Genomic DNA, 13,969 nt, shown 5'->3' on the forward strand with positions numbered 1-13,969 from the left:
GGCCGGGGCTGTTCCCAGGCTCTGCCTCCCCGTGAGAGGTGGAGAAGCCCCATTCAGGCGGACGCATCCCACTGTGCGCTAAGCCGCTTTCTCCCCACTTACACATTTCAGATGCTTTTTGTCCTTCCGGCTTCCCATGGACTCAGGCCAAGTGACAAGTTGGTGCTGTGGACATATGTCGTCGCCATAATGGGAATGTTGACCCCACACTCTCTCCCTGCTGGGACCAGGCAGCTTGTACCCCGCCCCGATGCTTGGCATGCCCCATTCTCAGCCACACAGGACCCTTTCCAGCTCCCCAAATACATCACACACACTCATGGGCCTCTCATTCGGATCTTTGCTGATGTCCCATTGCCTGGAATGCCTGCCTTGCCACTTCTTCGCCTGGCTCTTCCTTATTAAGCATCTTAGAAGTCACCTCTTCTAAGAAGCTTTCCTAACCCCATTTTACCATGGAAGAAACTGAGGCGCAAAGAGGTAAGTTAAAAGGGCCAAGGTCAGGCTGTTTGTAAGTATCAGAGCCAGAGGTCCAACCTGGCATGGTTCTACTCCAAGACCACGAACCTTCCATTCCACCAACTCTGCCCTCAAAGAAGAAACTGAAGCAAGACATGCTCTCTGCCTTCAAACATGGCAGATGCCTGCAAGAAGGGTCTTCTGCGCCTGGATTGTTCTGGAAGGTGGGAAACAGAAACCATGGAGGGAAATTCCAGGAAAAAAGACTCCCCAGTCCAAGGTTATGAGGCATTTCCGACACCTTCACTGCCTACCAGCATTCTGACACCTTCACTGACCTTAGGCAAGTCACTTCAGCTCTCTGAACCTCAAATTCTCCATCTGTAAAATGGAGGTAACAACACCCTTGCTACTTCTCTCCCCCCAACACCTCAACTAGAGCTTGTAAACTGCCAGCCAGGGAGCCAAATCCAGCCAGCAAACATGAACTGGTTTGGCTAGGACTATATTTTAGAATAAATCGAGCAAACATTTAAAAACCAGTTTTTCCATAAACGTCAGAATTTTGCAAACCAGGGCTTCCCTGGTGGCACAGTGGTTAAGAACCGCCTGCCAATGCAGGGGACACGGGTTCGAGCCCTGGTCCGGGAAGATCCCACATGCCACAGAGCAACTAAGCCCGTGCGCCAAAACTACTGCGCCTGTGCTCTAGAGCCCTCGAGCCACAACTACTGAGCCCGTGAGCTACAACTACTGAAGCCTGCACAACTAGAGCCTGGCTCTGCAACAAGAGAAGCCACCACAATGAGAAGCCCACGCACCGCAACAAAAAGTAGCCCCCGCTCGCCGCAACTAGAGAAAAGCCCGCGTGCAGCAATGAAGACCCAACATAGCCAAAAAAATAAAATAAAATAAATTAATTAATTAAAAAAAAAAAAAGAATTTTGCAAACCAGAAGATCTGGCAAAATTGAGCCCCAATCCCGGCACAGCAACACGGTCAAGAGTGGGTAACACCTGCCTTCTTTAGACAAGACGTGCTCTCCCAGGGGCACTGCTGTTTGTTGAATGCCCAGATCACCTCACTCATTCACAACCCGGACAGCTTGCGAGTCTGGGGTCTCCGGCCAGGACTCTTTGGATTTATTTACTTATTTGTTTATTTATTTATTTTAATATAACTGTTTAATATGTTTAAGAAGGAAAAGACTGAATCTGTTCAGTAGAGACAAGAAAGATATAAAAAAGACACAAATGGAAATTCTAGAGAGAAGGAACACACTGGATGCTGTAAGAGCAGGTTAGACACTGCAGAAGAAAGAAGGCATAAGTACAAAGGTTACCACCAGAACAAAACCAAAAACCTTCCTAAATACCAAACATATTTAATAAACCAGAGTAGAGAATTCACATCTTGTAGAAAAAGAAGCACAGCAAATAAAATACACAATATTATAAAATATCACAACAGAGTTGAGACCAAACATATCAGTTACATCAATAAACATGAGCAGGGGCTTCCCTGGTGGTGCAGTGGTTAAGAATCCGCCTGCCAATGCAGGGGACACGGGTTCGAGCCCTGGTCCAGGAAGATCCCACATGCCGCGGATCAACTAAGCTCGCGTGCCACAACTACTGAGCCTGCGCCCTAGAGCCCGTGAGCCACAGCTACTGAGCCCGCGCACCTAGAGCCCATGCTCCACAACAAGAGAAGCCACCGCAGTGCGAAGCCCGCGCACCGCAATGAAGAGTAGCCCCCGCTCATTGCAACTAGAGAAAAGCCCATGCACAGCAACGAAGACCCAACGCAGCCAAAAATAAAATAAATAAATTTATGTAAAAAAAACAAAAAACACGAGCAGGCTTAACTCACTTACTAAAAGAATGAGACTTAGACTTTGGGTAACAAAACTAGACCCCAAATAATAATTCAGCTCCCCTTGTGCAAACAAGAAACATACCCAAACATATTTTTAGTGTTTCTAAAAATAAAAGACTAAGGTGTATCAGAAGGACTCTTACGATTTATTATGTGTCTATATTATCTGTGTAGGGACTTCTCTGGTGGTCCAGTGGGTAAGACTCTACGCTCCCAATGCAGGGGGCCCAGGTTCGATCCCTGGTCAGGGAACTAGATCCTGCATGCATGCCTCAACTAAGAGTCCGCGTGCCACACCTAAAGATCCCGTGTGCCGCAACTAAAGATCCCGCATGCTGCAACTAAGATGTGGCGCAGCCAAAATAAATAAAATAAATATTAAAAAAAATAAAATGCCCCTTCCCCACATACAATTAAAAAGAAAAGTGAACAAAATATATTATCTGTGTAGGCTTGATTTGTGTTCAGTCAGCAAACAGAAGCCCTGTTTTCTGCTTAATGGTTTGACAATAAAATTTGCCTATGTGTTGCCCATGGTCTTCAACACATCTTTGAAGGCACTGCTCAGAGCTATGTCCCCACCCACTTACTTCACCATGTGCACACATCTCCACGTGCTCTCAGCCAACCTGTAGTCCAGACTTAGGTTTGATAGCAACTGGCCAACCAATGCCTTTAGACATTCGGATTTCCTCCAGTGCTTCCCTGCTCCTACAGTGGCCCCTGGCCAAGGCGGGAGTGACAAACCACAGTCACATCATTACAGGTTCTTTTACGGTTGAATGAAGAACACAGCTGCTCCCTGGCACAGCCTTCTGAGGTGGTTAAATCATGATCCCCTATTTACCAAGGAGAAAACTGAGGCCCAGAGGGGCGATGTGACCTGCTCCAAGCCACAAGGGCACCTTGGTCCCATCCTCCAAATTCAATCCCCCCAGGCCAGGGCCTCTTCCTCATGCCTGGTCTTGAATAGCTATGACTTGGGTTATTATTTGTAATTAATTTGTAGGTTCCTTTACTGCACAAACATCTCTTTAGCGCCTATCATGCACCAGGCCTTGGGCAGAGCAGGGGATGAGGTGAAGTGGAGAGTCCCTGCCCTCTCGGTCCCGGTGGTAGACTGTCTCCCATGTGGCCACCAACTATACCTGCCGTCACTAAACACAAAGCCGCCTCCCGTTAAGGGGGCCTACAGCTAAGTCTGGACCACAGGTTGGCCCAGAGCACAAGGAGATGTGTGCACATGGTGAAGTGGGCAGGTGGGGGGGGGGCACTGAGCATCACCTCCAAAGACGTGCTGAAGATTATGGGCAACGCACAGGCAAATGTTGTGTGCTAAACCGTTAGCAGGAAATGGCGCTTCCCTTTAACGACTGAACAGAAAATCAAGCCCAGTGTATTTCCCCTCTCCCTGAACCAGATGAGGAAGCCTGGGATGCATCTGAGATGGCTTTGTGACCTGCTTTGGCTGCAGGGGTGATGTTTTGTGACATTACAGCCCAGGCCTCAAGAAGTCTTACGGTTTCTGCTCTACCCTCTTGGGAGCCAGCCGCCAGGGAAAGCTCAGTGTAGACTACTGACCAGTGAGAGATCTTGAGGAGTGAGAGCGGGGACCCGGTCTTCCAGCCTTCCCTACCAGGGCCTCAGAGGTGTGGGTGAGGCCATGGCAGAGCTTCCGGCACAGCCTAGCTGAGTGCAAGCTCAGGAGTGATCCCAGCTGACACCACATGGAGCAGAATAAATGCCCAGCTTCACCCAGCCAATCCACTGAACCAGGAGAAATACTAAATCACTGTTGTTTTGAGACAGTACGTTTTGGGGTGGCTTATTAGGCAGCAGTGGATAACTGATACGCTTCCCAGGGGCAGAGCCCTGTCCTTTTTCCAGCTCTCCCCTCTCTTGCTTGGAGCCTGGTACTGGGCATTGAATCCCAGAGCTGGAAGGCGCCTCCAAAACCACTGAGTCCCACTTCCTCATTTTAGAGAGGAGGTAGCTAAGGCCCGGGGAGGAGAAGCAATTTACTCCAGATCACAAGAGAGACAGGGGCAGATCTAGGAGGCAAACTTGAACCCTACAGGAGCCAGGCAAGTAACACAAATGTGTGACGCAAGCTGGTGGTGAGCTACCCCCCATGTTCACGTGTTCTATCTGAAGAGGCAGTCAGTATTCGGCTCCAGCCAACTGTGGCCATGTGGGAATGTGGGCCTAGGGAAGCCAGATTGTCTGACTTTTCACAAAGCCAGAAACGGGATTTCTCTGTAAACTCTCTTGGTTTTTAAATGTTGGCTAAGAATTCAAATTGGATTGATGATCCCTGGGCCTTGAGACTGGCCTTGGGCTTCAAGCTTTCTCTGGCCACTGACCTAGTGCAAGTCGTATTATCCCCCCAGGCCTTAGTTTCCTCATCTCTAAAATGGGCCCCATGGCTCCTGCCCACTTACTGGGTTGCTGTGAAAACCCAATGAGCTAACGGGTTTAGAAATACAAGCTACGAATGGCCCTGTGACTGTTCCACAGCCTCAGTTCTCTGTGGAGGCGCCCCTTACAATGTAATGAGTTAACACCCGATTTGTCTAAGTTAGAACAACATTATTCTGACCATTATGACAGAGATTGCATTTTTATGGCAGGTTTGTGAGTTCCAGAACCCTCCCGCTTGCATTATCTCAGGATGTTGATGGAGTCAGAGCTGGATGGCTGCCTTGGAGACCCTCGCCAGAGCCAAGCATTTCCTCTGAGCCAGGAGATACATTCCAGAGGCCACTTGAAGGGCGGTGAAGAGCATGAGCTTCAAAGTCCTCCAGACCTGGGTTCGAATCCCTGCTTCCCACTCCCTAGTTATGTGTCCTTGGGCTAGTCACTTTCTGAGCTTCAGTTTCCACATCTGTAAAATGGGCGTAATTATAAAAGCACTGCGTAGGCTGTTGGGGCAACTGCATGATATGACATATACAATGCCCTTAGCAGAGCTAAGAGCTGTTATCATTATCATGTATGGAAGTTGGTGCCTGGCAGGCACAGATAGGGCCAAGAAGGAGGGCACAGCCGTAGAAGATCTTGTCCCTTTCCTAGGATTAGGGAGGCTGAATTGGGGTGGGGATGGACCCTTGAGGAAAACCTGGATGGGAACCAGAGAGGCAGGCTGGAGGGGCCTCTCAACTACTCAGCAAAAGTTAGATAGACTCAGAACTTAACTCTGAACCTTTGGCTTTTTCCTGGGGCTAAGTGAAGAGTGGGAGAGCTGGAGACAGAGTCCCCTAGTAAAACAGCACCCACGTCCCCCTACTCTGAATCCGGTTTCCCACTGGTTTTGAAAAATAATAGCCACAGTTAATATTTACTGCGTGCTCATCACACATGAGGTACACATTCAGTCTGTCAGCTTCATCTTTCATGGATTAACCCATTCATTCCTCACAACCATCTCAAGAACTATTATTATCCCCATTTTAGAAGTGGCGGAACCAGGGCTCAGAGAGGTTAAGTAACTGACGAGAGGACACAAAGTAAAGGACAGTCTGACTCCAGACATCCTTGTAACCCGCAGGCTATGCTGTTTATGGAACAAGGGAGAGAGTGGTCAGGGCTTGCCTAAAGGGCTCTGGGATTTCAGAGAAAGGAGCAAGTACTCTGGCAAGGAGTAAGGGTGCTGACATTTCATAGTAATGACAACTGATGAATACTGGCACAGCCGCGGGTCAGTCTGCTCTGCTGGCCACTGTATACAGGACCTCATTTAACCCTCACCACGAGCCTCTGACAGGCAGTATCTCCCATTTACAGATCAGGAAACTGAGGCTCAAAGAGTACATCACTTGCTCGAGGCCAAAGAGCAGACAAGGTCTCTTCCCTGAAGATACCCCTACCCCCAGGGGGCTGCAGCGGGGCTGCAGATGGCTCCAGGAAGCTCACAGCCCAGGCTAAGGTGGTCTAGGCAAGCCCCCCAGGTGACACAGGAGCACTGGGGAGACAGGTGTCCCCTCTCCACCCTCCGGAAGGCACCTGCTTTAAAAGGCCCTAAAACCCTAAAATGCTTTCAAGGCAGCCTTATCAGACAGCTGATCCCAATCAGGAAGCTTCCAGGTGCTGTCACGATCAACGGCCCACTCCACCCCTGAGAGGTGTGCAAACATTCTTCCCTGCCCTGCCCTCCCCCAGCCAAGCCTCCCTCCGTTCACCAGCAGGCAGGCAGCCTGGGCTGGTGGGCACTAACTGATTGATTTCACTTCATTTCAGTCTTTTCCAGTTTCCTGCTGAGGCTTCTCTTCCTCTTTCCCAGGAGTCGTGTGTTTTATCTTAGGGCACTGGGGGGGCAAATCTGCCTGCCCAATGGAAAGACCTGGGGAGTGAGTTAAAAATACAGATCCCTGGCCTCGATCTGGATCTACCAAATCTCCAGCTAAGTCAGGCAAGCAGGCCAGGCCACGAGATGGGACAGGGCCTCGGTCAGAGGTGCAGGCCAGGTCCACCTCTGCCAGGAGGCCCTCCTGGTCTCACCCCTCCAGCCTCTGAGGGAGCACAGCCCCCCTGCCTTGTCCAGCCCAGGCCTGTCACCAGCCAGCTCCATCTGCCCCTTCCTTTAGGGGTCTCTCTGCCTGCAGGGGTTTGACCTCCAGCCTAAGCTCATAGGTGAGCTCTGGGCAGGCAGAGATGACAAGCTGGTACGCTGGGCCTTGCTGAGTACCCAGCATAGCTGCCCAGAGAACCTGCCCCCATCCTGGTTTTGGGGCTGATGCAAAACCTTGATGAAGTGGTGGGGGCCAAAGGCACCAGGAAGGACAACCCCCTGGGTGGGACTGGGGCCACAGCAGGGCAGGGGGGCTGGCAGTAGGGCCACGGGGCCAACCTAGGACTCAAGCCCCCCACTGTGAGCCTGGGTGTAGGCTTGTGTTTTCACAACTGTTTTGAGAATCTTCTGAAAGCTAAGGATTTTCCTTGGAAAATCCACATTAACATCCAACATTCTATTATAATTTCAGGGTTATCCCAGAGCCCCACAACTAAGAAGGCCTGTGGACTCCAGTTGAGAGCCCCCCCCACCCCCAGTTCCCTGCCATTGTAAGAACCAAGTATCTGCCCCCAACAGGGCCCTGAAGAAGGAGGCCAAGATGGGGCTCCGGGCCTGCCCACACTTGCGGTGTCACCATCCTAAGGCTGAGGGGCAGTTAGGAGCCTGTGCAATGGGCTGGGGGAGACACAGAGGGTTGATTCGTTGCCTGAACAATCTAAATGCCAAAGAGGGGGGGCAAATTAGGACACAGCCGTCACTGACCACACCCACAGGCACTCCAAGGAAGAGGGCCCTGGTGGGGCTGAGAACAGCCTCTACTGTACATAGCCACGTGCCTGACATTTTATGTGGGTGTCCACAAGAACCCCTGAGGACACGGTGTCCAGCTCCTTGCCCAGGGCACACAGCATGCAGTGCTGGGATTTGAACCCAGGTCTGATTGCCCAGAAGGCTGTGCCTTTTCTCTACTCCACAGTCAGTGAAGTTGGCTAGCCTTGTTTCCCACCAAAGCTGGAATCCCTTCTCCCACCCAGCACCTGACATGAAGGAGATGCCTGGTGACTCTTTTAAAATATATAGATGGGTGGAGGAATGAATAAGTCAACTTGCTTTTGAATTCGGGCTTTAAATCTAAGCCCTGATTTCCTGGCTAAGACGAATACATGAAAGCAGCCTCCTTTAAAAATGAGAAGCAGGAGAAATAAACATAAAAGAAAAACCAATTCTAAATTAATCCCACTGAAGGTCGCTGGGTCTTAGATAGGTAATGCCCAAGCAGAGGGCTGGGCTGGGAGTGGGAGAGACAAGAGGTGTATGGCAGGGGGGAGGGGCAGGCAGGCTCCCTCAACCCCTGTAAGAAGGGGGACTTACCTAGCACACAGCTGCTGCTGGTCCCTTTGAATCCTTAGCTCTGGCTGAACTGATCTCTTCATTATCCCCATTCTCCTGCATTCTGGATCCCTGCTCACACCATCCCTATGCGTCTCCCTCCTGGAAGATTTCCTTCATCTCCCCAGCCACATGACTCTCTCCTCCATCTCCGTATCATTCTCCGGATAGTAACTGTATAACACAGTATAATATATTCATTCATTTGTTCACTCAACGTTCATTCATTCATTCAATGTTCCTTAGCGGATTATGTCTTTCAGTTACTGGGCACCATGTGACTGGGCTCAGTTCAAGGCACTGGGCTGCCGTAGCAAACATGGCAGACGAGAACCTCTTCCCTCCTGGAGTTTACAGTCTAGTGGGCAAGATGGACACTAAACAAGGAAACCAACACATCTCTGATACCATTTCAGATGGCAGTGGGTATATTGAAGTAAAACAAAGCAGGAGGGATAGAAAGTGTCTGAACTGAGCCTGTTTTAGATGAGGTAATCAGGGAAGGCCTCTGGGAGGTGGCATTTGAATGGAGCTCTTTTTACCACAACTGTGGACACAAAAATGAGCCAGATGAGCTCCTGCAGGGAGCTCAGAGTCTAGCAAGGAAGAGACAAGCTGGCCTTTTCTTGACTGTGTAGGACGGGGTCTGGCTCACCTGAATATCCCACACACTGAAGCCTGTGATCTTTCCAAAAACAAATCTGGCCAGGTCCCTCAATGTCTCAAGAACGTTCAATGGCTCCCCACTGCCCTCAGCATCAATTCCAAACTCCTCAGCCTTCCATCCGAGCCCTGCTCTCCATTCTCAGCTTCATCCCCCTTTGCTGCCCTCAACACCCATCTCCCTCAGATACACCCAAGTAAGTACCCAATCATCTTGCCTCTGTGTCTCTACACACGCTGTTTCCAGGCAAAGAATTTGCCTCCTCTTAGTCCCAAAGTTAACCTCCTTAACTTTTGGGAACACAGTTCATTAATGTGACAGGTGGCTGACAGTTTTGTTGCAGAGAGAATGGGAAGTAAGAAAATGAGGCACGGGGCTTCCCTGGTGGCGCAGTGGTTGAGAGTCTGCCTGCTAATGCAGGGGACACAGGTTCGAGCCCTGGTCTGGGAAGATCCCACATGCCGCGGAGCAGCTGGGCCCGTGAGCCACAATTACTGAGCCGGCGCGTCTGGAGCCTGTGCTCCACAAGAGAGGCCGCGATAGTGAGAGGCCCGCGCACCGCGATGAAGAGTGGCCTCCACTTGCCGCAACTAGAGAAAGCCCTCGCACAGAAACGAAGACCCAACACAGCCAAAAAAATAAATTAATTAATTAAAAAAATTAAAAAAAAAAAGAAAAAGAAAATGAGGCAAAGAATAAAGCCATAAATGACAAAGTAACCGGCTTCCAGCCTAAACGGCTTCTGCTGCCCCAGGTGGTTCACAACTTCCTCCTGGCAGCACTTGGGATACACTTACCACATTATATCTTGCCAACTGTTTCCCCATCAGTTTGTCCCCTATCTCCCTGCCCGCCCCAGGAGCCAGCACCACACCAGCTAGAGAACAAGCTCCATAAATATTTGGAAACCAAGAGAACAAATGTACAGGGGAGATCGGTTTTCTCTAGACTTCAACTTTTGGATTCCATCTAGTGGCTGGTCTTCTGTTGGACATGTCCCTAGGGCACTTCCATCCTCTCCAAGTGCCCATGCCAGATGCTCCAGACTTGTGTTTCCTTTGGAGGGTCTCATGGTTTGGGGAAGATACTAAACTCACCATCCTAACACAGGGACCCTCCCCCCTAAAAAAAAACTACACACACCCTCTCTCCTCTCTCAGAGGCTGGGGATTTCCTAGACCTTAACACTCAGGACAGCCTTGTTACTACAGGGCACGAGGAGGGGGAAGGGCCAGGAGTGGTGGCCACACGCCTCTGGGTACTGGGAGCCCCAGGGGCTGCCCTCTCATCACTCCAAGCTTCAGATCTGCTTTTACAGACTGTGCTGCTCCCGGGAGGATCCTGTCTCTTCTGGTTGTGTCATGAACAGCACTGCCCATCCCCATCTTCCATCCCCATCTTCCATCCCCCAGAGGCCACACAGTTCTTCAAGGTGACTTTTTGCCATCCATTATCTGGTCTGAATCTCACAAACATGCCTAATCATTGGCATGATTACCCTCACTTGACAGATGAGAAAACTGAAGCTCAGGGAAGGGAGGTAGGGTGCATATGATGGAATCCTAGGAGATTAGGTTGAACATTTTAGACCCAGAGAAGCTGAGCCCCTTATAGGGAAGGGAGCTGGCCCAGGGTCCCATAGCAAGTGAGAAGTGGGGCCTCTGACTTCCACCTTGCACCACCTCCCCCTCCATTAGGCCAGCTCCTTCTTAACCCCTAATGGACTAGACTCCTTAGTGTCCAGGGGGCAAAGGAAGAGCCTGAAGCAAGGTCTGGGGTGCCGACCACAGCCCTCCTCCCAGCCTGCTCCCAAGTGGCAGTCCGAGCAGCCATGCCCTCCTGTGACATCAGCAGCCGATCAGCCCTGTGTCCAGGGTCCAGGGCCCTGGGTCGAGAGCCCTGGCCAGAGCCCACCAGATTCCGACCACCGCCTCCCGGGGCCATGGCCGGACAGACGTGGCCCTTCCATCTACCCCACGGTAATTAAAAACACACCCAGGCCTTTTCCAACACGAGAGGGGCCAATTTTCTTCCCCTCCAGCACCGCTGACTACAATCCGAATAGCAATATTTATGCCAAGCTCCCCATAATACTGTAAACATCCCAATGTATAGCGGGCCAACGCATGAGTCATTTCCCCAAAGCCAGAGCTAATAAGTGGTACCTCAGCCATATTCCAGGGAGCTCCCACCAGCACCGGGCCTCAGGGCTGCGCTCCACACCCAGGGCCCGTGGCACCCTTGGTGCCCCAGTGGCCCCTCTCCGGGAAACCTCAGGCAGCCGCCAAATCCTCCAGGAGCCGGAGGACAGCTGCCTCTGTGCCAGAAACTATGGCTGCCATCCAGGGACACCCCTCCACCCCCTGAACTGCGGTCACTAAAGCACTCATTACTGAGAAACTAAAGTTATAGCACGGGATCCCCCATTGAGCCTTTTCCAGAGGCTGCAGCCTCCATGCCTGGTCCGATCAGGTTTTTTTTGTTTTTGTATTTTTGGGGTTTTTGAGCTGCATGAAGGAAAGGGGCTTCACATCATCCCCAAATGGCCCGAGATGAAGGTACTCCTCAGTCCTATGGTGGCAGAATCCTGGAAGAGGTCACCCTGTTTAGGGACAAGAAGACCCAGCAAAATGAACAGAGCACAAGCTTCAGGGGCTTCAGATTCCCATTCTATTTTTATCACCCAGTGACCACAGGGTGAGACACTGACTTTTCTGAGCCTTGGTTTCCCTTTCTACTAGAAGGAAGTAAGACTCATACCCACCTGACTTTCGTGGAAGACTTATTTTGGGGAATCCAACAAAATTGTGGGTGGGAAAGCACTTTGTAAAGCTTCAAGTACCTTGTCAACTGTGCAGCACGTTGTAAACCACAGTACTTTGCATATGGTGCAAAGTACTTCATAAACTGTAAAGCGGTTTGAAAACTGTAAAGAGCTGTACACATGAGAACCATTATCCATAGTCCTTTCTTGCCCTACAGGCTCGTCCATTTCTGGTGGACACACCCAGACCCCACTAACTTTCCCTCCAAAGCAAGCTGGCTCAGGAGACTTGGCAGCCACCCTGACCCCTTGAGGGTCGGGTGGGACCAACACACGAGGCTATGGGGAGACGGCCCAGAGACCCTGGCCAAGGCCAACACATGGCAAGAGCATCTGGTCCGGCCCTGGCGGCAGCTGGAGAGTTCCCGGGGCTCCAGCGGCCACTCTGAGCTCTGCCGCCAGCGGGGCGGTGGCCGGCAGGGGTGCCCGGAGACCCCGCGCAGCCAAGAGATGCCCACGGACCCATCCCCCCCGTAGTCCTCCAGGGGAGGGGACCCCATTGTAAGCCGCGGGCGATGGGCAGGCACCAGAGCGGGGTGCTGGCGCGCTCACTTCCACACTGCCAGTCCCCGCTCTTCGGGGCTCCGACCCCATCCCGGGGGCGCGGACCGGGAGCCCCCACCCCAGCCAGTCGCGGTGCCTTCCTCCCTCCGCTCCCTGCCAAACTTTCCAGCCCCAACTGCGCGCCGGGCCCCGCGGCCGGCGCCCCTCCACCCCGTGCCGAGCAAGGCCAGGCCCGCGCGCAGGGGGTGGCCGGGCCGGGGGCGGCGAGCGCGCGTGGGCAGCCCCCGGCCCTGGGCGGCGCTCGCCGGGCTGGCTACAAAGCCTCCGCAAGATGGTCCCTTCGCCTCCTCCTGGCACAGTCAATCAGCGCCCGCCGTTCCCGGGCGCCCGTGGGGCCCGCGCCTCCCGGCGCGGCCGGACACACCTCCCCGCGGCCACCTGCGCCCGGCGCGAGCCCCGGGGCAAACTTTGCGGGCCGCCGGGCGGAGGTGGGCGCCGGCGGCCGCTCATGCCCGGCCGCTCCCCGCCCCCATCACCCGCCCGCCCGCTCACCTTCCACGGCGGCGAGCAGCGGCAACAGCAGCAGCGCGGCCCCCAGCCTCCGCAGGGCCATGGCTGCGCTTCCCGGGGCCTCGGGCCGCGGCGCCGCGGGGCCCGGGCGGCCCGGGCTGGAGCGCGCGCCCCGGGCTCGGGGGGCCGGGGGGAGCGGCGAGGCGCGGCGCACAGACAGCCGCCGCCACCGCGCAGCCAGCAGAATGAGCCATCCAGCCCGGGCAGAACGGGGACCCGGGCTCCGCCAGCGCTGGGCGCGGCCCACCTGAGCCGCGGGCGCGGGGGGAGCCCGGCCGGGCCGCCGCTCCCCGCACGCGCCCGGGACCCCAACTGGCCGCGCGCGCTGCTGGAGCCCCAGCCTCCCGCGTCCGCGGGGCCACCCGGGGGCCTTGGGGGCGCTGGAGCGCGGAGGTGTCGCGCGCTACGGCGACTGAGGCGCAGGGCTCCCCCCGCGCAGCAGTGGTCTCTCCCGGCGCTGTAGCTCCTCCAGATAAAGCAGCGATTTCAGCCCAAATGTTTCTGAATTTTTATTGAATGCTGCAAAGCCGGAGAGCGTCTGGCGCGGCTGACAGGGGCAGGGAAAGGGGACCCTGGGGGAGGGCGGGGGAAGGGGCTGCCCAAAGCGGGGCGGGCCCTACCTGTCAGGGCCGGGAGTGCCACCCCCCTCGCCTCAGCCCTGCCACCCGGGTCCCTGCAGCTCCGAAAGGGACCGAACTGCAATGAATGAAAAAAAAAAAAGGGGGGGGGGGGTGGAGATGGGAACAAAACAGGCGTCTTTCCCAGGCGCTGGGGCTGGGCTGGGGCCTCCGCCTGGGAGAGTGGGCCTTGGCGCTAACACTGGGGCCTGGGGTGGGGGGGGTCACTCTGGCAGGGGCGGGCCGGGCCCTGGCAGGCAGACCCCAGGCCTACCCTCCCTGCCTTGTTCTGAGCGAGCCCACCAGCCCCTCCCTGTAGCCCCTTCTGTCTGTACACTGGATTTCTCTCTCTGTTCATCTTGTTCCCAATGCAGTTTGGGGGTGGTGCAGATGGGGGGGTGTCTCGGGAAGCCACCCCCGCCGCCATGGAATGGACCTGTCTGTGCAGCCATGGTTTTGTGCTGTGGCTGTCCCTTCAGGGAGGGCACAACCCCTTGTTCCATCCCTGCTCTGACAGCCTTCATCATCATCATCATTAAGGGCTTTGCTGAGGC

At 53.9% G+C, this 13,969-nt stretch overlaps 1 protein-coding gene across 3 annotated transcripts in view; it reads right to left on the reverse strand.

Annotated features, from left to right (window-relative positions):
• The window catches only part of EPHB2 (EPH receptor B2), a 184,400-nt gene extending 171,407 nt beyond the window's left edge, over window positions 1-12,993 (reverse strand). For 2 of the 3 annotated variants that reach the window (XM_082448782.1, XM_082448780.1), the window contains exon 1: window positions 12,781-12,993. In XM_082448782.1, the coding sequence (XP_082304908.1) occupies window positions 12,781-12,841 (61 nt within the window). In that variant the 5' untranslated portion in view covers window positions 12,842-12,993. The remainder of the gene's footprint in view (window positions 1-12,780) is intronic. The other variant, XM_082448781.1, reaches the window with a different exon arrangement.
• Between the last annotated feature and the right edge of the window lie 976 nt (window positions 12,994-13,969).

Source organism: Balaenoptera physalus, assembly GCF_965194825.1.
Source record: "Balaenoptera physalus genome assembly, chromosome: 1".
Lineage (NCBI taxonomy): Eukaryota > Metazoa > Chordata > Mammalia > Artiodactyla > Balaenopteridae > Balaenoptera > Balaenoptera physalus.